The sequence below is a fragment of the Zootoca vivipara genome, chromosome 12 (assembly GCF_963506605.1).
Source record: "Zootoca vivipara chromosome 12, rZooViv1.1, whole genome shotgun sequence".
Taxonomy (NCBI): Eukaryota; Metazoa; Chordata; class Lepidosauria; order Squamata; family Lacertidae; genus Zootoca; species Zootoca vivipara.
The window spans coordinates 55,876,688-55,904,308 of NC_083287.1; the positions used below are offsets into that span (position 1 = coordinate 55,876,688).

At 49.3% G+C, this 27,621-nt stretch overlaps 2 protein-coding genes across 15 annotated transcripts in view; both read right to left on the bottom strand.

Annotated features, from left to right (window-relative positions):
• The window catches only part of LOC118091751 (serine/arginine repetitive matrix protein 2), a 198,911-nt gene that overhangs the window by 39,124 nt on the left and 132,166 nt on the right, over positions 1–27,621 (bottom strand). The gene's annotated exons all lie outside the window — the stretch shown is intronic.
• On the bottom strand, positions 7,282–21,117 carry LOC132592872 (uncharacterized). Its single transcript, XM_060281025.1, has one exon. The coding sequence runs from the start codon at positions 18,865–18,867 to the stop codon at positions 17,119–17,121; it is 1,749 nt and encodes a 582-aa protein (XP_060137008.1). The 5' UTR covers positions 18,868–21,117; the 3' UTR covers positions 7,282–17,118.

The following is a 27,621-nucleotide window of genomic DNA, read 5'->3' on the forward strand; positions in this document are numbered from 1 at the left end:
TAATTTGTCTCGACTCATCGGCTCAGCTGCCCTGGCAGAGAACACGCCCCCCCCCAAAAAATTGCTCTATTCTGGGGTCTTCAAGGAGCCAGAGCCACATTAACTTGAGAATGATTCAACTCATCTTTCTAATGATCTTGCTAATCCACCTATTGATCCAAAAAGAAATCTTCACTTGGGGGCCAGGGAGTGCCTATGCCAGCCACTTTTGAAAGTTCAATTTGTTTGGGGTTGTTGTTTTTTTAAAAAATTGTATTGTATTTATCTGAAGTTTGATCTGTCGAGAGTGCACAAGTTAGGAAGGACTGTGCTTTTTCACCAACGGTCTTGTGCATGTTGTTGCCCCCTCGTAGAGGTCGCTTGTCTCATGTATAAAGAAGCATGTTTAAAAGGTCTGGGAAGAAGCCTGTAGGCGAGCTCAGTCAGTAAAGCGTGAGACTTTTAATCTCAAGATTCGGGGTTTGACCCTCACAGTGGGCAAAAATATTCCTGCATTGCAGGGGGTTGGACTAAATGACCCTTGTTGCTCCTCCCACCTCTATAATTCTATGATTCTATTCGACTAATTTTTACTCAGTGTGTCTGCTATGAGTAAAAGTAACCCAAGGTCTGTTCTAGCACCAAACCGGTGCAAGGAACAGGCAGCCTGGACCAGTTCAATTATAGAACTGTAGAGTCTAAAGGGTCATCCAGTCCAACCCCCTGCAATCCGAGGAAATATGCCCTATGTAGCTCTCAGGCCTGGCCGGCTGCCTTCATTTTGTCGAAACCAGAGCCAAAATCTGCTTACAGATTCTCATGCGAGGCAAGACTCAGCAGCCCTTTAGGGCTGTCCATGTCTCCCGCCCCTCAAAGCACAGTATCCACAAAGATTTCTCAAGGGCAAAGTCCCAATGACCACTTCAGGGGACCACTTCAGAATGGCATCGGAAACAGGGAAGTCAAGAACGTGCCTTGGAAGCGACACTCAAGTGCTGAGCACACTGGCTATTTCTCTAGTACAGCTCTAGGACCCTTCGCCAACATCAGATGATGTTGGACTACAAATCCCATCAGCCTCAGACAGCACAGTAGGGGGGGTGGGAATTGCACTCCATCGACAGAGAACCTGTGTGGTGCAACTGGACTAGGACCTGGGAGACCAGGGTTTGAATCCCCACTCAGCCACAAAGCTCTCACTGAGCGACCTTGGGCCAGTCGCTAGCGTACCTCGCTGGGTTGCTGTGAGGATTAAACAAGGACGGGGAGAACCATGTATGAAACCGTGAGCTCCATGGAGAAAAAGGTGGGATTGCTATGCAACAAATAAATAAAAATTTAACACATGGAGGGCCCAAGGTTGGCGAAGACTCTGATGAAGAACCGGCTATCTCCTACAAAAAGGATTCATGCCAAAATGCGTTAAGTGTCGAAGGACGTACCCCCAAGTAGCAAATCCCATTCAATTACAGAGCTTTAAATCTGGGTGCTGCAGCTGTGTTGCTGCCAGGCACATCCTTGGCACTCTGACAGCTTGACAACTTCAGCCAAGACACCCTCGGGTACCTGGCTGCGAGCAACGGGGAGGGGAAAGGCATGCGGGTCGCCAACATCCAGCATGAATAGCGTCCAGCAACCAAAGAGATCGGACGGACCTTCTGTAGATGCCCATCACTGGACGACAACACCCCCCCCACCGCCCCTGCTATGCAGTGGTTGCTGGGAGTTTGAGTCCAGGAAGAGCTGTTCAACAGTGGAAAGGACACCCTCGGGAGGTAGTGGACTCTCCTTCCTTGGAGGTTTTATGACCACCTGTCATGGACACTTTAGCTGAGATTCCTGCATTGCAGGGGGTTGGGCTAGATGACCCCTGGGATCCCTTCCAACTCTGCAATTCTATGATTCTATGATCATTTAGAGGGCACCATGTTGGCTTTCCCCTGACGTCAGGGTCACATTTTCTTCTGGGCAACCTTCCACATGCTAGCGATCAGCAGGGCCCAAGCCAAAAAACGAGGCAGAATATTGAATACAAACTTTGTCGTAGAATTGTGCAGGTGGAATGTACTCCAGGGGTCATTTAGTCCAATGCAAGAGTCACAGCCCGAGAATCCCCGACAACCTCTGCTTTAAAACCTCCAAAGAAGGAGAGTCCACCACCTTCCGCTTTCTCTACACATGCTCAGGTCCCCTTGGTTCTATCCTCCATCCAGGTAAGCAGGAAAACATTGTCAGAGTTCAAGAACACATTCCAGCCAGGCATAAAACACTCAAGGAGGGCGCAAAACAGGGATGGCTAAAGAATGGCGGAGTTGGGAGCGCGATGGCTGGGAAGAGTCCCGGTGGCCATGGAAGAGAGGCTGGTGGGGTGCATTTGGCGCCCAAGGCTGAGGGTCCCCACCCCTGATGCAGAAGCACAAATTAATTTAAGAGAAAGCCTTTTGTGCAGCATTACAAGGGAAGACCTAAGTGGCTGGCTGTCGGATATGAAAGTGAAGCTCTTGCGTGAGAGGAAAGAGGTGCCCTCATGTCACACTAGAAAGGGAAGGCAGGTATGAAACACATAAACAGACCATCACAGTCAGAGGAGTCTATGTTTAATTGATTATATAACTCCACGCAAACCATTTTTATATAAAGCCAAAATATCTCAGGCACTTATTTAAACATGTACTGAGGATGGCTTTGGGGATTTCTGCACAGTGAGAGATCATGTGTTATCTGCAGACCGGCCCAACAAATTCAGGATAGGTATTTGAGTATATGATATGATTTGGGTGTTTCCTCACCACTCAAACTAGAAGGCTAAGCCAATTTAGGGGAAGGTGAGGAGACAAAATGATGTGATTCAAAGAGGAAGCAAGTTTTAAGAACCAGAGATGCAAGGAGACACTTTGGACCAGCACCATGAATCCAGAATAAATATGTAGATATGATATGATTTGGATTCCCCCCCCCTCAAAAAAAAACGAGAGGGGTGGTCCAATCTGGGACCAGTGAGGATCCGTGGCAATGTGCTGCAAACGTTTAAGAGGAAGGAAGTTCTAAAAAGCCAGAGACGCAAGAAGAAATTCCAGTGCTTCCATAAACACCAAATGCTTGCAAAGTCTGAATCTCCAAATTCTGAGAAACTGGGCCAACGAAGGCATTGGGTCACCACAATCTGAAGCTGATCATTCGTTGAACTGGCAGCAGAAAAGCTCCCTGCTGGGTTCCAAGCCCTCTGGCCAGTAGGTAATACCAGAAAATTTAATAAAAATTGACTGCTTCCCACATTTAACTCCAGCTCTGCTAATCTGAAAACGGGGCTGTTTTGCATTAGTACCCGGGGGGGAGGGGGGGACACTCTAAGAGCAAGACACGCTTGGCAAATGCACACCATGATCAACTCCCGCCTGGAAACCAATGTCCCCACTGTGGAAGGACGTGTGGATCCAGAATTGGCCTCCACAGTCACTTATGGACTCACTGTTTAAACCGTGTTTATGGAAGACAATCTTACTCGGCTACGAGGGATCACCAAAGAAGAAGAAGAAGAGGTAGAAAGGTTTCGCCCCCCTTGCCTCCCTCCCCAACACACACTGGGGTTTTCTTCTTCTTGCCTTATAGACTAAGGTTGATTTTAAACCTGACCCTTCACAGCGAGGCAAGACATTTGCAATCCAATTAACACAGCTTCTGTTTCTGCTAGCAGCTTTCCTCTGGCTCAAAAGCTGCCTGCCCTGCTACATTCTTCACATTTAAAGTTCCTACTGTAAACACCCGAGGTCTGAAGAAGAGTCCTGTGTAATCCAAAAGCTCACACTTTCAGCCTCCTAAAATGTATGGTTAGTCCATGAAACGCTGCCAGGCTGTTCGAAGGCAAAGCCTCGCTTGAGCTACGTTTGTGGTAGTGTACAGCATTAATTCTTCAGCAGCTGGTGACTCCACCAAGACGAGAGACCGTCTTATCCTTTATATACACCCAGTGGGTCACTGTGGTCTGTGGGAGAGCTTCTGCCTTCTCCAAGACCCAAAAATATCACAAGCCCAGCTCCACAGTAACTTGGGAGCAGGGCTTTTGAGTGTGGCTGCCCCTGTTCTGTCGAGATACACCAGACACCCACTATCTGCACCGAAGTTTTACTCCCCCCCCCCAATGAACTGAATGACTAGGTGTCTAACCACTGTTAACCATTGTTAAATTTAACCTGCTTTTATTTTTTGCGTGGTTTTAAACTTTTTTAAAGCGGCTTTTATTGCATTACCATTACTTAAACAAATTGCATTCATTGTTCAGACGAATTTATTGTAGTTTATATGTTATAGTCCCATGGACTGCAAGAAGATCAAACCTATCCATTCTTAAGGAAATCAGCCCTGAGTGCTCACTGGAAGGACAGATCGTGAAGCTGAGGCTCCAATACTTTGGCCACCTCATGAGAAGAGAAGAATCCTTGGAAAAGACTCTGATGTTGGGAAAGATTGAGGGCACTAGGAGATGGGGACGACAGAGGACGAAATGGTTGGACAGTGTTCTCGAAGCTACGAACATGAGTTTGACCAAACTGCGGGAGGCAGTGGAAGACAGGAGTGCCTGGCGTGCTTTGGTCCATGGGGTCATGAAGAGTCGGACACGACTAAACGACTAAACAACAACAACACAACAACATGTTACAGTATTTGATATTATAGTGTTTGCAATGTTTCCCTCTCCCCGATGCTGTTGTGATTCTTGTGAGCTGCTCACAAGATAAAAGGAAGCCCTTCTTCTTGCAGCACATAGTTAAAACTGCGGAACTCCCTTCCACAGGAGACGGTGCTGGCCGCCAATTTGGATGGCTTTAGAAAAGGATTAGACCAGGCTTCCTCAAACTCGACACTCCAGATGTTTTGAGACTACAATTCCCATCACCCCTGACCACTGGTCCTGCTAGCTAGGGATCATGGGAGTTGTAGGCCCAAAACATCTGGAGGGCCGAGGTTGAGGAAACCTGGATTAGACCAATTCATGGAGAAGAGGGCTATCGATGGCTACTAGCCAGGACAGCTATGCTGTGCCTCCATGGTCAGAGGCAGCCATGCTTCTGAAAGCCAGTTGCTGGAAACCACAGGAGGGGAAAGTGTTGTTTTGCTCAGATCCTGCTTGCTGGTTTCCCAAAGGCATTTGGTTGGCCATTGTGATACTGGATTAGATGAGTCCTTGGCCTGATCCAGCAGGTTCTTCTTATGTTCTTAGTGTACATCACCTTGAGATATGTGTGGAAGCCAATGAACAAATAAATAAAAACTAGCAATGCCAAGACCTGGAGTAACTTTTGAGCTACTACCACTCTGGCATTAGGAGAGAAAGGCCCTCAGACTTGGAAGAGTGTCTCAGACTGGATGTTCTAACGCTTGCCTCTCGTTTCTGTGCTGACCCATCCACAAGGAGCATCTCAGTTGCTTAGCCGGGCTTAAATCCTGTCCTCCTACTCACTCTGTTCATCCTCTAGGTGCGCACAGAAGGGACCTGGGATTCACCTTCTTGCTCCAGGTTCCTTCCACCTGCCCGGGCACCAGCTCAACCACTTTTGGCTCGTCCCCATCTGCCATGGAAAAGGGCAGGAAAGCCATGCTCGAAAACAGGTGCTTGTGAATGGGCCCCAGCTCTGCTCAAGCTGCCTAAGCCGGACCAAACCCATCCTTCATTGAAATAGCTCCATAATTCTCATAATGGATTTTCTGCCGATGACGCTAATCCTTTAGAGGGCAACGGATTAAGCTGTGCGGGGTGGGGAAGGGGCATCTTTATTCTTTCAAACAGAACGATGAGAGGCACAAAAAGGGGGGTGGGTGGGGGAGAAAAGGAAGCCATTCAGAAGGGAGAGGGAAGCAAAGGCTGCGTCAGCAAAGGAATTTGCTTAACCTGGAATGGTGCGCATAGACCAGCTGCCAGGCATCACTGCCCAGAGGCCTTGGAAGCAGCAAAAGCTCTGGAGGCTGCAACAGGCAAGGACGTTTAGATGCAAAAAGGAATCCACTTTGACTCTCCACATCCCCGCCCCCCCCCCAAGACCCACTCTCAACAACAGTCTTAAGAGGAACTGCACTCTTTTTTGCTTGACCCAAATAAAGAAACGCCAAGCGCTTTATATAAAGCAGCAAAGATGCCAGACAGATTCACGTCCCTCCTCCGGATTCTGTGCATTCTGCCTGGCTGCCTTTGGCTGGGTTTGCGCACCTTATGCAACTGGCAGGGGCAGCGGGTGGGAGGAGTGACTCTAACGCCTTACCGGGGAGCTGAGATGGAAATGTCACCCCATGCTCCTGGGAGTGAGAGGCCCGCAGCAGCAGACTGTCACTAGGACCGGAGAACGAAGCTGTCAGGTAGCAGCACAAGAGGACAACCTGCCCCACACTCCCAGCCCTACACCGGAAGAGCTGCTGTGGCCCCTCCTATGGGGTGATGGATCAGAGGGAAGACCTGAACCACACATGATCCTTGCCCTGCTTCCCCTCCACCTCTATGTGGGGCTGTTTTTGAAGGTGACTCAGAAACTACAACCAGTCCAGAATGCAGTTGCCAGGCTGGGGACTGGCAGAAGCCGCCAGGAAAACATAAAACTGGTCCTAAAAGATCTACACTGGCTCCCAGTACATTTCCGAGCACAATTCAAAATGCTGGTGCTGACCTTAAGAGCCCTAAATGGCCTTGGCCCTGTAGACCTGAAGAAGCGTCTCCACCCCCATCGTTCAGCCCGGACACTGAGGTCTGGCTCTGAGGGCCTTCTGGCGGTTCCCTCCCTGCGAGAAGTGAGGATACAGGGAACCAGGCGGAGGGCCTTCTCGGTGGTGGCGCCCGCCCTGTGGAACGCCCTCCCATCAGACATCAAGGAAATAAACAACTACCTGACTTTTAGAAGACATCTGAAGGCAGCTCTGTTTAGGGAAGTTTTTAATGTTTGATATATTAAGAAGATATATACAAGAAAGAAGATTCCACCTAAACATTAGGAAGATCTTCCTGACAGTAAGAGCTGTTCGGCAGTGGAATTTGCTCCCAAGGAGTGTGGTGGAGTCTCCTTCTTTGGAGGTCTTTAAGCAGAGGCTTGACAGGCATATGTCAAGAATGCTTTGATGGTGTTTCCTGCTCGGCATCCAGTCCATCCAGTCCAACCCCCTGCCGAGCAGGAAACACCATCAAAGCATTCTTGACATATGGCTGTCAAGCCTCTGCTTAAAGACCTCCAAAGAAGGAGACTCCACCACACTCCTTGGTAGCAAATTCCACTGCCGAACAGCTCTTACTGTCAGGAAGTTCTTCCTAATGTTGAGGTGGAATCTTCTTTCTTGTAGTTTGAATCCATTGCTCCGTGTCCGCTTCTCTGGAGCAGCAGAAAACAACCTTTCTCCCTCCTCTATATGACATCCTTTTATATATTTGAACATGGCTATCATATCACCCCTTAACCTTCTCTTCTCCAGGCTTCTTTTTGACCACACAACTCTGTGCTAGTTGCCTGCTTCCAAACTTGGGTGCTACAAAAAGTGCTTTCACTTTTCCGAAACAGTTTGAAATCCAGGGTGCTTCCAGATAACGTGCTTCTTTCACAGAACTGCAGAGTTCGACAGGACCCGCAAGGTTCATCTAGTCGACCCCCCCCCCCCGACAGATGGCTGCCCCAAGCTCTGCTGGAAAACCTCCAAGGAAGGAGAGCCCATTGCCTTCTGAGGTCATCTGTTCCACTGCCAAACAGCTCTTACTGTCAGAAAATTCTGCCCAATGTTTTGACTCCACTGGTTTGGGTTCTACCCTCTCTTTGAGGGAGATCAGTGTTCCTCATGCAGGGCTTTTTGGTAGCATCTACTCCAGGGGTCAGCAAACTTTTTCAGGGGGCCGGTTCACTGTCCCTCAGACCTTGTGGGGGGCCAGACTATATTTTGAAAAAAATATATGAATGAATTCCTATGCCCCACAAATGCATTTTAAATAAAAGGACACATTCTACTAATGTAAAAACATGCTGATTCCCGGACCGTCCGCGGGCCGGATTTAGAAGGCAATTGGGCCACATCTGGCCCCCGGGCCTTAGTTTGGGGACCCCTGATCTACTCTGTGCCTTTGGCATCAACATGCCAGCCCATATTCTCTCTCCCCACTGTCTAGATTTACACTTTCTGGGGAGCATCTGGTAAATTAAACAAGCCTGTTGCCAATGACCCATTTCTGATATGTGATGAACTGGTTTGCAATATTAAAGTCTCCTTATCTGGAAGCAAAGCTACTGTCCTTATTTGTCTGTGTTTAAGGGGATTTTGAATGGGTACATAGAACAGCATTTAAATATTTCCAGTTACTAGAAGGACGCCCGGGGGAAGTTGGGGGGGAGGATTCTTAGCATTAAGTCCATCCGGCCTTCTATTCATTCGCTTGTTGCTCAGCAGCTTGTTAGCAGAAGCCCCTGAAAGCTGCTCCTAATGAGCTCCAAATACAGCAGGTTCCTTCGTCAGGGTGCTCAGGAGGGGCTGCCTCTGTGCCACAGCAAGGCAGACTGAGACTGAACAAAAGCAATTCCTAGCAGCCAAGAACACATACGCTGATCTGCTGGAAGTTCTTGCTCATAATGCCATGCAGAGCTAGCTCAGGGATCACTTGGTGGGACTCTTAATCTCAGGGTTGTGGGTTTGAGCCCCACATTGGCAAAAGATTCCTGCATTGCTGGGGGTTGGACTAGATGATCTTGGTTGCTCTTGTGCTCGAATCCTGCTTGTGGGTTTCCCATAATGGGCATCTGGTTGGCCACTGAGAGAACAGGATGCTGGACCACATGGGCCATGGGCCTGATCCAGCAGGCTCTTCTTATGTTCTTAAGATGGGGGTGGTAGCAACACTAGCTTAAGATGCCCTGAAGGAGTGTCCCCCATCGTTCAGCCCAGACACGGAGGTCCAGCTCCGAGGGCCTTCTGGCGGTTCCCTCCCTGTGAGAAGTGAGGTTACAGGGAACCAGGCAGAGGGCGTTCTCGCCCGCCCTGTGGAATGCCCTCCCATCAGATGTCAAGGAGATATAAAACTTTTAGAAGACACCTGTACAGGCAGCCCTGTACAGGGAAGTTTTTAATGTTTGATGTTATATTATGTTATATCATGCTTTTGCATATGATACAAGCCACCCAGAGAGATGGGTGGGGGCATTATTATTATTATTATTATTATTATTAAAAAGTTGGGCCGATTTAGGAGCATAGGTCTACAAGACCTATCAACAATATGTGGAGCTGTCCTTGGTCCTGGGTCCAGAAGCTGATTGGAGTGGCTAGGATGCTGATGAGGTCAAATCACTGAGAACATGCAATATCATTGTTAAAACATATGCACTGGCTACCCATCTGCTACCTGAACAACCTTGGTCCAGTGTAACACAGAGATTGCCTGAACCCTTATAACCCAGCTTGAGCACAGAAGAAACCTGTAAGAGCATTGTTGGTTGTCTGCTGGTGAGGCTCATCTACATGAAACCGGGCCTCCAGTCTTGCACAGTGCTCTACCAACAGACAAGCAGAAATGTTTGCTGAAAAAGTTTCTACGCCACCAGGCTTTTGCAGACAATTACAGGAAAAAATATTTGGGTTACTGTTGGCCAGTGATCTCTGATTTGGTGTGTGTGTGTGTGTGTGTGTGTGTGTGTGTGTAGATTGATCAACTGATAGATTGATCAATAAATATACTAGCAGCTAAAGATTCCCTGATATATGTTCATCCAAGCTCTGTTTAAAAACCTCCAATGAAGGATTGTTCACTACTTTCCAAAGCAGTCTGCTCCAGTGTCAAACAGTGCAATTCATAAAATCATTTATCCTTTTTATGAAGTTGTGGTACAAGTATTATAAATAACCAAGTGCTATTAGGCAGGTGTGGTGGCAGTCTCCTTCTATCCAAATACCAAGCACTGGAGGCAAACAGGGGAGTGTGGCACTCTCATGCCATTCTCTGAGCTTCCAGGAATCAGCTGGCTGCCCGCCTTGCTCTTGGAAGCAGGATACTGGGCTAGACACTTACTAATAAGCTGCCATGTAAAAGAACCTGGACTGTGACCGAGGAAGTCCATCTGCAGCTCCTTCTGCCCCTCCTGTCTGCAAGGAAGAGCCTAGAACCAGGACTACGCCATTGACAGCCAGGGACAGAAGACTCTGCCATACGGACCCTCCCCGTGTATCCTTGTCATACTTATACAGGCACAAACGGAATCAAAATATTGCAGCGTATCCTCCCTCCAAAAAGAACCCTTCCAGCTGGGCGTTCCACAATTCTCTCTCCCTCACCCCTTTCCCACATTACCATTTTCCTTTTCCCAACTGACACTGAAAAGAAGTGTCAGAGGATGAACAGGGAGCAGAATGGTTAGATGCTGAACAAGCAGCAGGCTTGAGAGAGAGGGAGGAAGAAAAGGCAGAAAGCCCTGCAGATTCAGGACAGGCAGCTGAGGAAGAGATGGGGCTGAGGCTGCAACAGATTCCCAATTCCCTGCCGGCCCTACTGTATTCTGCTCCCTTCTTCTCTTGTCTCCAAGGGCATGGAGGGCTTTGCATGTAGCAGAGAGCAGAGAGAGTGCAGGGCCCCCTTCTGTGACAGAGTTTAAGACTGCTGGGAAAACATCTGGATGGGGAGGGGACTTAGGGGGAAGTGGGAGGCACAGATAATCAGCTCTGGCAACTGCTTTACTGGGGCCAGTCTTGCCCAAAGGTTTCTCTGTTTGTATTCTGTTTCCCTGAATAAAGAATCAACTTTACTGCTCATCTCTGTGTCTCTCCATGCTGACCTGCAGCTGAACCAGCCTTGACAATATTGTTTCTGGCAAGTGGCCACCCAGGTTTCGCTGGAAAGCCTTATAAAGTCCTGGTGTTCAAAGATAGACTGCCTCTGAGCCCAGAGGTTCTGTTTAGTTCTCCCAGCGAACAGCTGTTACAAGTCCTAAACTTCTGTGGGTGAGCATAAACCTCTGTGTCATGCTTTGTAGGGGGGCTCTTTCCGGGGCAGGGCTTTCTTCACCCCAGAAACAAACCACTAACAGGGGGGGGGGCAGACATTACAAAACGTAAAAATATTCCCAATATCCCCTATCCTTACTGGTGAAATAAATTCCATTCATCGTAACAACGAACATACACAGCCGTTGTATCCTTTGCATTGCAAACTACAGCGACCCCAACAAATAATGCAGATTTTAAAGGTTTATTTATTGGGCGGGGGGGGGGAGAATAAAGTGCACAATGGCGCTTGCTTTCAGGTTGCGATCTCCTGCCTGCAAAAGCCGAATTCATAGGCCCTAATCTGCTCAAAAGCTTAACATTTTCTATGCTGAAAGACGCAGAGGCAACAGGAGATTAGGAGCCACAGCCCATTCTGGACACCTACACAGCCGCAGGCAGGGTATGGGATAACCACACACCCTGGAGAAGCAAACGGGTTGAAAGAAATTTAGGAGCGGCACTAAGCTGCCCTCGCTTGTTACTGGAGGTGGGGCAAAATAAGGCTTATGAACAACCCGCCAATTTTGCACAGCAGGTAGGAAAGGTATTATTACGCGTGGAATAGGTCAAAATCCTTTTGCATTGTGGGCTCGGATAAAACAGTACAAAGCACCCACGAGATTAAGCTACAGAGTCCGTTCCCACACGAGGCTACGATGGGCACCAGTTTGGACAGCTTGAAAAGAGAATTCAACAAATTCGCAGGAGGAGAAGAAAGCTACCAATGGCCCACGGTGTTCTGCCTCCAGCGATGGAGGAATTTTGCTTCCGAATGCAATGCCAGCTGCTGGGAATGGCAAGTGGGAGGGGGTTGCTGTTGCCCTCGGGTCCCGCCTGGGAGTTCCGCACGGGCACATCTGGTTGGCCACTGTGAGAACAGGATGCTGGCCAGAGCCACTGCAGAGTGGCTGGGGGAACCCGGCCAGATGGGCGGGGTATAAATAATAAATTGTTGTTGTTGTTGTTGTTGTTGTTGTTGTTGTTGTTGTTGTTGTTATTATTATTATTATGGCAAGTTGCAAAGGCCCAGTGATCAGCCTATGCCTGGGCTGAGCCACTTCAGATGCAGGGAGGGAACTCCTGCAACTGCCATTGCTTGCCTTCTGTGGAAATCTCCCCAGATGCAATCTGAAGTGGCACAAACCAGGCATATCTCGACACACACACACATACACACTGCCAATGTTTCCCCCCCTCTTTTAGACTGTGAACCTGTAGGCGGGGGCTGTCTTTTAAAATATATTCTGATTTATATCAGGAAGAATTCAGCATAGCACTATGGCAATCACTGGATCAGTGCAAGCGTTTCAGCTTGCCAGAAGGAACAATCTCCTCTCTCTTCCCCTCCATGGGGGGTTCTGGGGGTTCTCCTGACTCATCTGCCAAGCCAAATTTGGGGGGGGGCGGTGGGAGAAAGTGCTTTTGCACTAAAGGAAGCCTTTCTGCAGGTTTCCACTTGCAGAGTTTGGTGGTTTAATGGCTGTTAATCAATGCATTGATTTTATGACATCATTTTACAATACAGTGATGCTTCGCAAGACGAAATTAATTCGTTCCGCGAGTCGCTTTGTCTTGCGATAATTTCATCTTGCAAAGCGCGGTTTGCTGCGGCAAAAAAACAAAAACCTGCAAAAATTCGTGTTGCGAGTCACCAAAAACATCGCAAAACGCTTTCGTCTTGGGAGTTTTTCGTTGCACGAGGCATTCGTCTTGCGAGGTACCACTGTACTAAATTATTTTGGTAGTTTACTAAAGTTATTAGTCCCCCAAATTTGGGGAAGGGCCACAGCTCAGTGGCACAGTATCTGCTTTGTGCAGAGAAGTTCCCAGGTTCAATCCACGACATCTCTGGGTAGGGCGGAGAGAGAGACCCCTGCCTGCACCCTGGGATGGTGTTGCCAGTCAGTGTAGGTCAGTGTTTCCCAACCTGGTGTCTCCAGCTGTTTTCAGACTACAATTCCCATCATCCCTGACTACTGGTCTTGCTAGCTAGGGATGATGGAAGTTGTAGTCCAAAAACAGCTGGAGTCCCAAGGTTGGGAAACACTGGTGTAGGTAATACTAAGGTAGATGGAGCAAAGGTCAGACTTGGTATAAGCAGCTTCCTAGGTTCCTATCATCACGACTTACATAGGCAAATAACCTTGTCCCCTGTAAATAATGCTGTATAAATATTAATCACGATCGCTCTGATGTCTCCAAACCCAGGCACCTGTGATAATCTCTTAAGCAGCTCAATGCACACATTACGTAAGCATAGCTCAATAAGAGATTTTCAGTGACATTTGTGAAAACAAAACATCCTAAATTGAGGATTGGGGGGGGGGGGTAGTTCCACAGAGCACACTGCCCAACCATTCATAAGTTTATACCAGCTTATACCATTAGTTTATACCAGCCCTTGAGGCATTTTTTGACGGCCCTTGGCAACTTTTGGCACCCCAGCCCTTGCACTGCCTTCCCAAAGTCAGGTAAAGACGGCACTGGACTTTGAGGAGGAGGTGTGAGGCCCAGACAGGGTTCTAGAGTCCTCCCGTCTTCTTCCCAAAGCCTAGTTAGCTCTTTCCCAGCTTTGGGGAGGGGATGGGAGAGGTCTAGGACCCTGCCAGAGCCTCTCGCCTCCTACCCAAAGCCCAGCACATCCTCCCCAGTCTTTGGGAAGGCAGCATGAGGGATGGGTGTGTGAGTGCCAAATTTTAGTGTCAAATCAGGCTCCGTGCTGATGTATGGGTGGTATGAAAAGTTGGACCGCCCAGGTTTATACAGTTACGAATGGCGAAGCCATTGCCAGCAGCTTCAAGGGCTGCAAACTGGAGGAGATGTCCTTGAGTCAGAGCCATTCCCCATTTTGATGCCAATGGATCGCATTAAGAGCAGGTCGAGTGGGACCCTAACCTGCCCTGAAGGTCATTCTTGTAAGAGGGGAGGTGTTTTTAAAATGTACATGGCAGATGTAAAATTGTCCAGAGTCCCCTACAAATCTTTCTATCACCCAGTCTGAGATTCGAAGCTTTTAACTGTTAAGCAATGGAGGAAGGGTTTCTTAACCTTGGGCCTACAGCTGTTTTTGGACCACAACTCCCATCATGGCTAGCTAGCAGGAACGGTGGTCACGGATGATGGGAGTTGTAGTCCCAAAAGAGCCGGAGGCCCAAGAGTGAGAAACACTGGGTTAATGGACCTGAAAACCAGCTCAATAGGGTTTGCTATATTTCAAAAAGTAAAAATCAGCTTTTTAAATTAAAAACACACACAAAAACATGGTGTTTTGATCGACTTGCCTAAGATCCAGGACAAAGCGCTGCCTTTTGTTAATTCCCCCCCCCCCATGTCAATTCTGCCTCTGAATGGTGGCCCTAAATTCTGGGGGCAGGAAGCACACTGTGACCATCATGCTTTCAGTTATTTCTCGGGCAAATTACTGTTCCAGTGTCTTGCTGTGGTAGGAATGCAAAGAATCTGAAGGATCTTCTTTGCCCACCTTGGATGCCCCCCTCTCACTGTTGTGGATGGTGACAATCCAGAGTCCCTGTCCTTAGCAAGTTATATGTTTATTATTGATTAAAACAAACTTTGCAGGCTGGTGAAGTGCTTTGTGCCTTCATCTTGTATTTTTATGTTGTGAACTGCCCTGAGATTTATGGATGAAGGGCACTATACAAACAAGCCACACAGAACGGTACTATTTCTATTTGTACAAATGAGGAACAAGGGCAAAGAGGCAAAAATGAGCCCAAGTACTCCACATCCACCCTAATAATAATAATAATAATAATAATAATAATAATAATAATGCCCAAGAACAAGAGGCTGGTAGGAACGTAGACTTTACTCTCAGGGATCCTTCCATCATTTCCAGTCCAGCCATAGTCAAACAAGTGACCCTGGGGGAGGCGGCTCATGACTCTCATTCATCTCCAATAATTATCCTTACAAGCTGTACAAACAGCCCCAAGGGTCATAAGAACGCAAGATGGGGCTGCTGGATCATGCCCTCAGTCCAGCCAGTCCAGCATCCTGTTCTCGCACTAGCCAAAATGATGCCTGTGGAAAACCAGCAAGCAGGATTCGAACCTAAGAGCCCTCTCCCCTCTCGGTGGCTTACAGTGGTATTCAGAAGCTTTGCAGCTTCCGATTGTGGAGGCAGGGCAGAGCCATCCCGGCTAGTGGTAGCCATCAATAGCGCATGAATTTGTCTGATCCTCTTCTAAAGCCATTCAAATTGGGCGCCATCACTGTGTCCTGCAGAAGCGAGTTCCACAGTTTAGCTATGTGGGTGTAGTTTTCCTTTCCTGTGATGTGCTTGGTGGTGGTTCTAGAGATCTGGAATGGGGAAGGGGCAACGAAGAATGGGGAGGGGGTGTCCAGCGAAGATTCCCACAGAATGCAAGTGGCACTGTACTACCCATAAACCGAGCAGTTCTTCCTAATGGTTGGAGGTGGCATGCACCCTAACACAAGAGAACAATATCCACTGGGTGTCACCAGAAGAGCGAAATAAAGGTCAAATATATATATATATCTCTACAGTCCTGGCCGTCAAAATAAGCACACACCCCAAGCTTCGCTTACGGGAGTCTATCACATTGAAGGTTATCGGGAGGTTAGCGTAATTGAATTTGCTGCCTAGACGCTCCTTTGTTCTCAGCACATGGCCGATAGCTTGCTTTGGAAAGGCAAGACCCTCTTTTCTGCACTTTATTAGCTTCTCTTTGAATATCGAGGGCCAAAGACCCTCCTCACTGGAGGTGCAATAGCCTGAAGCACCTTTTGGCCCAATTAAGTATCAGTGAGTGTATTTATTTGTGTGTATGTATATCAATCTATCTATATATCTATACTGTAGTATACAGTACTCCCCTTTGGTGAGGATTTGGCAACTATCAGCTTCCAATGGATCAATGTGGATTTGATTGGGGCTGGTTTTGCTTTCCCACTTAATTGGCTCATCTTGTTCTTGCCCCCCCCCCCCCAAACCCCCTGCTAGAACCTGGGTGCAGAGTTTGTTGCAGCTGAGAAACAATAGGAGCAGTCGCCAAGAGAGGCAAGGAAAAAGATTTTTAAGGGGTGGGAATGTTCGTATCGGCGGGGGTAGGAGCAATACCATACAGCTGAAGGGGTGGGGTGAAGACAGGAGGCATTTTAGTAAAAGTTCCCCCCAAAGCCATTCCTTGTTCAGAAATTCAAGCGACCTGATCATTCGTATCAGGGCAAGAGATTGAACTGGAACCCCAGTCTCTGTGAAGCTGCAGTTCAAACTGGCTAAGAAGCAACCCTTAATATTTGCAATCTTACGGATTTAACAAGCTAGGTAAGGCACACACACACACTGCTGCTCATTAGTAATTATTTTGTGCAATTCTTTTAACTTTTTATTCTCTCCCACTGCTATCTCAACCGGCGTTTGGAGATGCTTGATACTGAGGTTTCAGTAGAAACCTGCCACCACAGTCCCCATGACTTCCAAGCAAGCAGCAGCTACACAGAAAGGCAGATCTGCTGGAATCAGAGAGAGAAAGAAGAGAGAGAGAGAGAGAGAGAGAGAGAGAGAGAGAGAGAGAGAGAGAGAGAGAGAGAGAGAGATTCTCTCCTCTTTTCACACCACAAAAGATTGCCTGTGCTTGTCCCAATTTTCCCTCAGCTCAGACCAGCAGACTGACCTCAAAGCATTGTGCCGGCACACTAAGAAATAAAACAAGCCCCTATTGAGAGAAAGGCGGGGTGGGAGGAGAGAGAGAAGCACGGCTGTCCCTGGCGAGCTGAAAGGCTTTTCACCCCCATTAAAGGGGCAGGTGCTTCTACATGGGACAGGGTCTGTGCCAATACTTGGAGCCACAAAAGGGACGAATTGATTGTCCCCTTCTTGGTGCGCTCCCCCTTCCAGGAAAGAGAAGCCGACATCCCTAAAAGGAGGACCCAAATTTGTGCCACATCCCTCCTTGCAGTTTTGTGGACATGCAGGACCTTGGCTGACTTTCACCCTACAACTAAGCAGCCTGATCCCACAAAATCACCAGGCATCTTTAAAAGCAGGGCATAGTTAATCCCATTATTTTATTCATGCATCTTATGTTTTATTTTCCCTGGCACCTGCAAGCAATCTGTTCTATCGGCGGCCAACGGAACTGCCCCCTCCCCTCTTCTCCCCAGTCACCCCAGATTTTCCACACACCCCCTTCCCATTGTTCTGCCTGCTACGCAGCAAGCTGTGTCCATCTCAGGAGAGGCTGGCGGAGTGGTCCGCTCCCCTACCCACAATCTGTCAAGTCGCTTTCCTTCATCTCTAGTCTGCCTGCTTCCCAGAGGGGGGGAAAGAAAATTTAGCAACATACCGTCACGTGGCCCATCGCCTTGCTGGGGAGACGGAGCACTCAGCACACCGCTGACCTCGATTTCTCTACTCCCCGGCACGGAAGCAGCTCGGCTCGGCTCCATCTCCTGGATCCTGCCGCTTCTCGGGGAGCCGAGGCAACTGGGCTCATTGACAACATGGCTCTTCTCGGCCTTTGCTGCTGCTGCTGCTGCCGCCTCCTCCTCCACCCTGCCTCCCTTGCCATGGCCGCCTATCTCGGGGATTTGCTCCAGTTTGCTGTGGTACAGCCCGGGGCTGACCAGCTCCCTCTTGACGGCGCTGTCGCTGGCGTCCCACTCCTCTCGCTTCCTGGCAGATGGCTCCTCCATGGGGAGGGACGGGTGCTCCTGGTTCACAATGAGGCTGGGAGGCTCAGCATTGTTCTGCGCGGAGCCCAGGCTGCGGGCAGATGTTTGCTCTTCCGAGACAGTGGCCGACCTTTTCATTGGCGCGCTCGGCTTTCGGGTCATGGGGCTTGTGTTTTGGGAGAGGCTGCCACTAGGCGACACCAGGCTGCCGAGGAGGTCCTCCCGAGCCAGGGGCTCAGGGTATTTGTCCGCCAGGTTCAGGGCTGGGGGGACGGACAGGTGGGAGCTCTCCGACATGGCACGCCGCATGGCCTTCCTCTGGTGGGCCCCTCGGTTGAGGAAGCCGCAATCGCTGTCAGAGCCCTGCTTCTCCCCCACCTCTGTGGAAAACCTCTCGTCTTCCATGTCGTGGAGGTTGTTGAAGCAGCTGCTCCTGAAGTCGTCCTGGGCCAGTTCGACGGTGGTGGTCGGGGGTCCCAGCTTGGGTAGGGCAGGGGAAGGTGCAAACCTGCTCTGCACATAGCTGTCGTTGACCACGCCAATCATGCTGTAGGCAGGGGGCCCCTCTGTCTTCCTGGTCGCCTCTGGGCAACCTAAATTGCTGGTCAGGACGGGGCTGAAACTGGGATTCCACACGCTGGTCTCCGGCTCGCCTGCGTATTTCTTGGGGTCACTCCCGGGCTGACCCTGGTGGCATTTGGCTTCTGCCACCTTCTTACCTGCTGCCTTCTCCTGGTCGGTGATGGCTTCGTGCTGCCCCATCCTGGCAGGTGACCTTGTGGACTCTGCCTGCCCAGAGTGGGAGCCTGCGGCACCGACGCCCCCCAAGCCCCCTTCTGCGGGAGGGAACGCTTCCGAGATGAGAGCCCAGCTCTCAAGGTGACCCAGGGGGGCCATCGGGCATTTCTTGCCTTGCAGAGTCTCCGTTTCGCCTCTTTTGTCCTTCGGGGCTGCCTTGAGCTCTTTGTCCAGTTTCCCCTCGAAGAAACACAGCTTGTCCTCGTCGGTGAAGCCCTGGCTGCTCTTGACCAGCCCATCCTTCAGCTGCCCGCCAGAGTTTACGTTCAGTCCGATCTCATTCAGCTTGCCCTCTGTCCTCTGCCACGCAAACTCGGTCTTCCCGAAGTCCTTCTGCGCCTCCATGCAGTGGAAGCCTTCCGAAATTCCCTCTGTGCTCTTGCCTTTGCACAGCTGGCTGTATTCAGAGAGGGGTGCGGAGGGCTGGTTGGAGAGAGACATTTTCGCCTGCTCCTCTCGCTTCTCGTCTCCTGAGCTGTAACACCACCCAGCAAGTGAGCCGGGCTTGCAGGCAGCCTGATGTGGTGACGACACACCATGCCCCCCTGTGCTCGTAGATAAAAAAAATAAAAAAATAACCCCCTCTGTCCCCAAGGGAACACAGCTTACTCAAATGTAGCTTTTTAAGCAAGACCCTTTTCTTTTTTAACGTTACAGGGCACATGGGTTTTCAGCCATCTCCTGAACATAAAACGGAAATCTAATTTGCAGCTGCACTTCGAAGTGCCTATTGAGATACTTCGTTGCCGTCGCTTTAAAGCAGCACAATGAGAAAGCCAGAGGGGGTGAAATTTGTCCGCTCCTTTATCCAAGCTTCGATAGTCGAGGGAGACAAAACACAATCGAAAGCAAACGTTCCAGAGCAATGTGTTGTTGTTGTTTTTTTTAAAAAAGGTAAGATATCTGGCGAAAGTGTTTGAGGAAACAGACATCTCCTTCCAGATATGCAAAAGCATTTGCTGACTCACAATAAAGCCATCAGTTGGAACGGCATAAAACCATCACAGAGGTTCTTTTCGCTAGACCAAATGAAAGTCGTGCCCGTCATGAGATGTGTCCAAAAAGCACACTCGCCAAGAGAGGCTTGAGGTGCTCAGTTCCATTGTCTTGAATCTGCGACACAAACAGGTATGCTGAGTGTTTGCAAACAGCAAAATGTCCACTTCCTTTGAGGGAGAGGAGAAGCAGTAGCTCAGTGGTAGAGAACAGGAGCTGCGTTCAGAAGGTCCTGGGTTCAAGGAACAGGTAGGTGGTGATGTGGAAAGACCTTGCTTTCCCCGAGATCTTGGGAGAGCCAGGCAGAGTAGACCAACCTCCCCTAAACTTGGTTCACCCTCGAGATGTTTCAGATTACAACAGCCATGCAGGCTGAGGCTGATGATCCAAAAGATCTGGAGGGCACCAGGTTGGGGAAGGCTGGAGTAGACAACACCTGCCTGGATGGGCCAGCAGCCTGACCTGGCCTAAGGCAGCTGCCCTGCTCTCCATTCACAAATAGATCAAGCCGCACCAGTCGACAAATGGCCCTCGTCTCACCCTGTTCGTTTCAATGGAGTCTGCCCAGGAGACCACCTGAAAGAGTGGCTGGTGTATCAGCCAAGGAAGCATCTGCTTTGCACACAGAAAGCCGCAGGTTCAATCCCTGGCATCTCCAGGTCGGGCTAGGAGGGGCCTCCTACCTGAAACCCCAGAGAACTATTACTACCGGTCTGCGTAGACAATATTGAGCAAGATGGACCAATGGTACGTATAAGGCCGCTTCCTGTGTTGACATGGTTTTACGAGGACAAGAGCTTCCAGCGTTGCATGCTGCCATCTCTTATAAGCTCACGCCACAACCATTTCCAAGTTGCCACAAGACCCTGGGCTTTGATGCGAAGGCCCTTTTGCTTGCAGAAACGGCCGATGCCGGTTCTGCCCACCCCTCCCATCTGCATCCATGTCAAACGGCACCCGTTCAGCAATTCCCCCAATCCTCTGGAGCCGCGTTGTGGGCAGGCAAGACAGGCTTCTATAGGAATTGCATGTGTGGAATTGCATGTGTGGTTCCTGCGATCAAAGCCACACCCTTCCCTGCTGTATCAGTCCAAACGTGGCTGCCGGAAAACCTGCCGTCGTTCCAACCGCTAACACTTCTATTTAGCAGCTTTGGAGCTCACTCGTTAAACCATTTTCACTGGTACATCAGCTCTCTGAGTCGCAGGTCTTTTCTGCAGAAGGGAAAAGCACTCTGCACCTATCATGTTATGCACAAAGGCCAAACAACGTAGGTCAGTGTGCAGTACTTATGCAGCAGAGCAATGCCGACGTTGTGAGTTGTGAGCACCTCATCTGGAGTACCATGTCTTTGAGAGCCAATGTGGTGTACCGGTAAGAGTGTCAGACTAGGACTTGGGAGACCAGGGTTTGAATCCCCGCTCAGCCACAATGCTGACCTACTTTGCAGGATTGATGTGGGGATTAAACAAGGAAGGGAGAACCATGTACGAAGCTGCCTTGAGCTCTATGAGGTGGGATATAAATGCAATTTTTTAAAAATAGCCATCAAGGCTCCTGCTGTGGCCACTCGCTTGCCTGCCAACAAGGATGAGCAACTGTTTTGGGGGGACTGCAACACACCTGGACTGAACGAGACCCTCCTTTCAGCCGGGAGAGCAGCCCCTGCAAGCAAAGCTCATCATCGCAGGCGAGGCGGCGTGCAGCAGTGACAGCTCCCACTTATTAACTCGCTAGGAGTATTTTTAGACTCTGAGCTCCAGCACGCCCCCTGAATTTATCCTGCTGCACACAAAAATAATTTTTTTTAAAAAAAAAACAGCCTCCCTGATCTAAACGTTTGCTACGTTGCATTTAAGTGCCGGGTGGAAGTCGTGTTGGAACTATGAATAAAGTAGGGCAAAGTCATATTCGCCTTTGTTTCCTGACACTCCCCAATTACCGCCCACCCAGCTCCGCTGATTGCAAAGAGACGAGAGCTCGTGCATGCGATCTTGCATCTCACACACACCCAGACAAGGCTTAAAAACTGGCTGTCACCAGTCAGGCTCCCCTAGCCAATGGCAGAGCTGCTGTGATGTCACGGAATGTTCACAACCGTTCCAACATCTCGGTGAGAAATAGGATGGAACTATATAGCATCGGGAAATGGAAAGGAAGGCTTTGTTTGTTTGGGGGTGGGGGGAAATCAGAGAGAGCAGAGAGGGCAGATAGAGCTGTGCAATGCTGTCAGAAAAGGGTGGGGGGGCATACAGAAACATCAAAGCAGGACATACCATGGGAGGGGAGAAGATGCAATGAGAAGCCTTTATCCTCTGCCCTAGAGCTTTAATCTTTTCCGATATTTCAACTAGCACTTTGGAAATTTGACTAAATACGGGTAGCGGCAGCTATCACATGTTGCAGAAAGGCAACTTTCATGTTTGAAGGAGGATTTCTTTTCTCTATATATATGATAAACACTACCACCAGCACTGGAGCATTGATTATACCTTTACCTCTTTCTGCTCCTCCCTTGCTCCCTGTTCCGCTCTTCCGAAGGCTCAACTGAGATGCAGCTGCCAGCCTGCTTTCCAAGACCTCTGCCTCTTCCCCACCTCCTTGCATGCATAACTGCTATGGAATTTGCTGGCACAAGATGTAGCAGTGGCCAGAGGCTTGGATGGGTTTAAAAGGGGACTACAGGGGGGGGGAGCGGGGAATAGGCTTAGCGGTTAGCTATGACACCTAGATGGTCCCTCTAGTTTCAGAGGCAGTATACCTTTGACTATAGCTGTTTCGAGATGAGTGGCCCTTGCTTGTGCTACCTAGCTACTGCCTCTCTGTTGCAAGCTGCAAGCAGAATTGCAACAGAGACTTTGCACACTCTAGGAGCCTGGTGTCGTCGTCGTCGTCGTCCCCCCAGTGTACACCCCCCATGTTCTACCCACACAAGGGTCTACAGGTGTGGAAGGTCCAATTCACACAAGCAGCTATTTGAAGCTCAGGTTCGACTCACTATAACCTTTGTGGTGGACGCCATTTTACGGCTCCTCTTAGCAAAGGTTAATACATCTTTTAATCAGTGCTAAAACTCATTTCTAGCTATGAAATCCAAGTGTAATAGCACCATGACGCTATAATGCTATGTGAATTTGTATTAATAAAGAGTGCTAAAACCCCTCTCCAATCATCACCATTAACCACAACAATATAGTTTATAACGCTAAATATGGAACTGTAATACTATGATACCATGGGTGATATTCCACGTGAGTTGGACAAGGTTCAGAAATGAGTGAGCAAAAGGTCGGAGCATTTGGGCTTTTTAAGCCGAGAGAAAAGGCAAGAGGTAACATTATTCAAGTGCATAAAATCATTATGGCACAAAGAGATTGGACAGAGAAAAAAATTTCACCCTCTCTCAAAACACTTGAACTCATGGGCATCCAATGAAGCTGAATGTTGGAAGATCCAGGACAGAATAAAAGAAAGCCCTCCTTCACGCAGCACATGGTTAAACTATGGAACTCCCTGCCACAAGAGGCAGTGCCGGCCACCAACCTAGAGAACTCTAAAAGAGGGCTATCGATGGCTACTAGTCATGATGGCGGTGGTCTGCCTTCCCAGTTTGAGGCACCAATGCGTCTAAATACCAGTTGCTGGAAACTACAGGAGGGGAGGGGTGCCCCTGTGCACGGATCCTGTTTGCAGGTTCTCCACAGGCACCTATTCTAGTTGGCCACTGTGGGAATAGCATGTTGGAACAGATGAGCCATTGGCCTGATCCAGCAGGCTCCTATGTTCATAACTGCAGGCACAGATACACACCCCTCCCTCCCAATGAGTTCCCAGGCTCAGAAAAAGTAACACACCCTCACCCAGTTGTGAATTTTAGAGCAAACTCTCAAGGTGAACCATTGTTTGGTTTTGCTCAAGATACATGGTGTGCGTGACAACAGAGCATGCACACAACCCAACAGCACGCCAGAGCTAATTGCTGCATCAGCACACCAGGACTCAAGTCCCAAGCTGCCAGCTCCCACCTACAGCAACCTTTCTATTTTCAATTTGCTCCTCAAGCTAGTACTTATCCTGTTCAATGCCTTTTTTTAAAAGAAGAAGAAAATCCAACCAAACTGTTTCAGGCGAGGACCCCTTTGCACTGGTTTCCAAGGCAACGGGCACCTTCCGGGGTAATGAAGTGCCCCCCTGATATCCCCTCCCAGAGTCATGTGCAATTGCTAATTAAGTGTTGTCGCCAACCAGAGTCAACCATCGGACCAACTGGGTCAGCTGAAGTTGTGCATGCTGGGGAGAAGAATATGCCAGAGTTTCGGTGGGGGGATTCTACATCAAGAGGTTTCTTACCTCGCTCACACGCACATGGGTGGATTAAACAGAAAGAAACAGGGAAGCCGACCCTGTTCCAGCAAACTTCAAACACATAAAGATAGGGACCCACGGGCTTGCTCCCCTTGTTCCGTTTCATTAGGCATCAGATAAACCAGGGAAAGGCAGAGACTGGTTCTTCTAATGCAGGGGTCCCCAGACTACGGCCCCCGGGCCGGATGCGGCCCAATTAGCCGCCCAATCCGGCCCGCGCCGACCCCCACCGCCCGCTGCCGCCGCCCGCTCTTACGGCGCGCGGTGCGGCGGCGATCTTCAAAATCGGCAAATAATCGCCGAAAATTTTTTGTGCGCATGCGCATGGGCCTCTCCCGACCCGGAAGAGGTCATTTCCGATGCACTTCCGGGTCGGGGGAGGCCCATACGCATGCGCACAAGCGATTTTTGGCGATTTTTCCCCCGACCGTGTGCGTGTGCACATGCGCACACTCCCCCGCCCTCCGGCCCGCTGCGCGCACACTCCCCTGCTCTCCGGCCCGCCGCGCGGTCGGCGCGGCGGGCACCGGCCCGAAGCCCGGTAAGTCTGGGGGCCCCTGTTCTAATGGTTCACCGGGAGATTTAACAGATCCACACCCAGCTCTTAAAGTGATGTGCGGAACCATCTCAGCAGACCTTGGTCTAGCTTCTGCCCAACCCAAACTAAACCAGTAGGGAAGAAGACTATGCCAAAACTTGTCATTTGTGTGATAATTTATTTTAAGCAGGGAACACCTGTGTGTGTGTTTATGTGTGTGTGCAGCTAAAGGTTCAAGTGGTACAGCCTAAAATTCTACCACTCCTTTGCTGTGCAGTGTTTGACTAACTGACCAGGACCATGCAGTCGTCATTTGACTCTTCTCCATGTGCCTCCTCCATGAGAGGTCCACAGGGTGGCAACGAGGGAACGGGCCCTTTTCTGCAGTGGCTCCCTGTTTGTGAGATGCTCTCCCCATCGAGACTCGCCTGATGCCTTCACTACATAGCTTTAGGCACCAAGAGAAAACATCCCTCTTTTCCAAAGCCTTTGGCTGATTAAACAATATAGCCTTTTAAATGTATTTGTGTTATTGTGTTGTTTTAACTACTGTACTTATTTTGTACTTCTATTCTGTATTTTTATATTGTGAACGGCCCTGAGATCTCCGGATGAAGGGCAGTATATAAATTTAATAAATAATAATAAATAATAATTAAATACAATTCCACCACCCCACGCTACACAGGAAGCTCCGAGGTCCCAATCCACTGCAAAGCTGATGGGTGGCTGTGAAAAGGCACTGTCTTTCCACCTAAGCCGCCCCTCACAGGGTTGGCAACCAGTGCTTTAAACCAGCCTGCAAGCCCAAAACTGAAACAATGGGCTCGGTATTTTCGGGTGACGGGTACATAATTCTAACCTCCTCGTGGTACCAAAATAAGCACTCTCGCTACATGCAAGAAAGCTGTGCCTTGGCAACAGCAGTGATGGGCAGAAGAGGCAATGAGCCGTAGAAAGACAAGGAGCTGCCCCACCTTGCAGAGTTTTCTAGTCTCTGCCACCAGAGCTGTAATAGCACACAGCTGGAGGCAGTTCTGCATGGGGGAAGAGGCACCAAGGGGATTATCAGAATGCAAACTCACAAGCCTCTCCATCTTTAAGGAGGAATGGGTCCCCACACCTCAAATGAGCAGCAACACAGAATAATTTGAAAGCAAACAGCCTTCCAACTTTCCACCGCGATACATTTTGACTGAGAGACAATCCTTGCAAAGTATTTTTAGTCAAGAGTCGTGTGCCAAGACAACCAACATCTGCTGTCAAAAATAAAACAAAGTAGGAGCACAGCAGCTGAACTCTGTGAATAGGAGAAACCCAAATGTTGCATTTATTTACGTGGTTTTAATTCCTTTCGGGGTGGGGTGAGACTAGTCCACAAGCGCCGCTCGAGTCCACCTGAACAAAGAATTTTAAACATGTATTTCCACTCTTTACGTGGTTTTCCACCCACCCCAAATAAACTAGCCAGGTCTACGTTAGGCTTAGCTTTAGCAATACTGCAAGATGCTCTATACATGCCCCATAGCTGGAGGGAGCTCTTGGAAGAGGGAGAGATCAGGACAGACTTTATAATTCCAATGAACCCAAAGCTCTGGACTGCTCACGAAGCCCTGTTGCCTCTTCAGCTTCCAACACCTCCTCTTCCCAGTCTTCTCCTTCTGACCACCCATTGTAGTCCCATCACCAACCCCCGGGCTCTGAGCTTTCTTCCCTTGGGGGTTCCCTAGTTGGTGCCTCTCACCACTCCTCTGCATTCGACCAGTCCATGACAGGCTGCTTCCTGTGCTCCTATCTTAAAGGAAGTCAAGGTGACAAGCCTCTTGGTTTGCAAGCACCCCAGGCCTTTGTTGACAATGAGAATAGGGTTGTTCTTGCCTGGTGGCTGAGTGCTCTTCCCTCATCCCTGCCTAACGTCCAGTTTGCAATAGATTCAGGGATCTGCCGTTGTCAGAGGCAAAATAACAGGCTGGAAACTGCCCCTGTGGCTTGCTAGAGCAACAGAGATCTGTAGCAGGAACCAAAGCTGCTCCTCAGTCCCTCTCACACGCTCAGGACACCATGAAGACAGGATTACGAGTTCCTTTGGAATTGGCGACTGGCAATTAGGGCTGACAAAATTCACTCTAGGGAGCTGTCCAGTTGCTAAACATCTTCCACCCTCCTTTTGCAGTCAACACTGGGGGCAGTGGGCCTTCCGGCCTCGCCAGAGGGCTGCTAGCACCCCTCAAGTCCTCTTGTCAATCCCACGCTGACAGCGCCGACATTCTAACTGCAATGTCACCCTCCCCACCAGCCAGCCTGCTTTCAATTTGGGGTACATGCCTCGGGGGAAGAGAGGAGAGGGACAGCTCCTCCTGCCATTAAGGCAAGCTTCAATCCTTCCCAGCTCTGCAGCAAGTGAACAGGGCCCACGTAGGCAAGTTGACTCACACAGAGGGGATCCTGCAAAACAGGTGGGTGTCTTAAGGCATGCTGTGCGGCTTGCAGTCCAATTACCTGCGGACGTTCATTCGTTTAGGGCCAACCTTTCTGTTTGTCAACGGCTCCCAAGGTTTGCCCTTTTGAAATATGGCCGTGTGCAAGGAACACACACACACAAAGGAAAAGGCTTCCAGCAATTCTATTTTCCTTTTTTAAAAGAAGGCACCACCTCTATAAACACCCTCCATTTTCTACCCCCATGCAAGAAACACGCCCCGCCCCCCCGCACTCTAGAGGCATAAATTCATGCAAGGAACAGCACTTCCACCAAAATAGAAGTACTTTATGTGTTATGCAACCGTCATTAAATATACAAAACCTCTCAGGAACCACAGCAAAACATTAAGGCCAGCATGGCTCAATCTTATACTAAGTTTTTTTTAAAAAAAAGCTTTTCCATGCAAGCAGATGTTATGATATTCCGTCAAACAGCATTAACACTTCTTGCTTAGTGACAACAGGAGACCAGTGTTTGTTAGGGAAAGCCGATCGTTCTCATGTTCATTCAGCACTCATGGGGAAATCTACCCTTCTGATGGAGATCTGAAGCTATCTGATAATCTAACAAGGTCTGCGGTAAAGCCATGTGGACACGTAAAGGTGGGGAGGGGCTGTTGCTCAGAGACGGAGTACACACTTTCCACAGAGGAAGTCTGAAGTTCAAACCCAGTTAAAGAACTCCAGGTTGCAGGATTCAATGCAGGTGCTGGCTGGAGATGCCTTTTCAAGGTGGATCAAAATGGGTGGTTGAAAATAACTAAAACTGGAACTTAAAAAACCCACTAAGCTTGTCTTCAGAATAATAGCTTGTA

Coding starts and splice junctions, on each gene's coding strand:
- LOC132592872 (XM_060281025.1), bottom strand. CDS start 18,867: ATGTCTCTCTCCAACCAGCCCTCCGCACCCCTCTCTGAATACAGCCAG.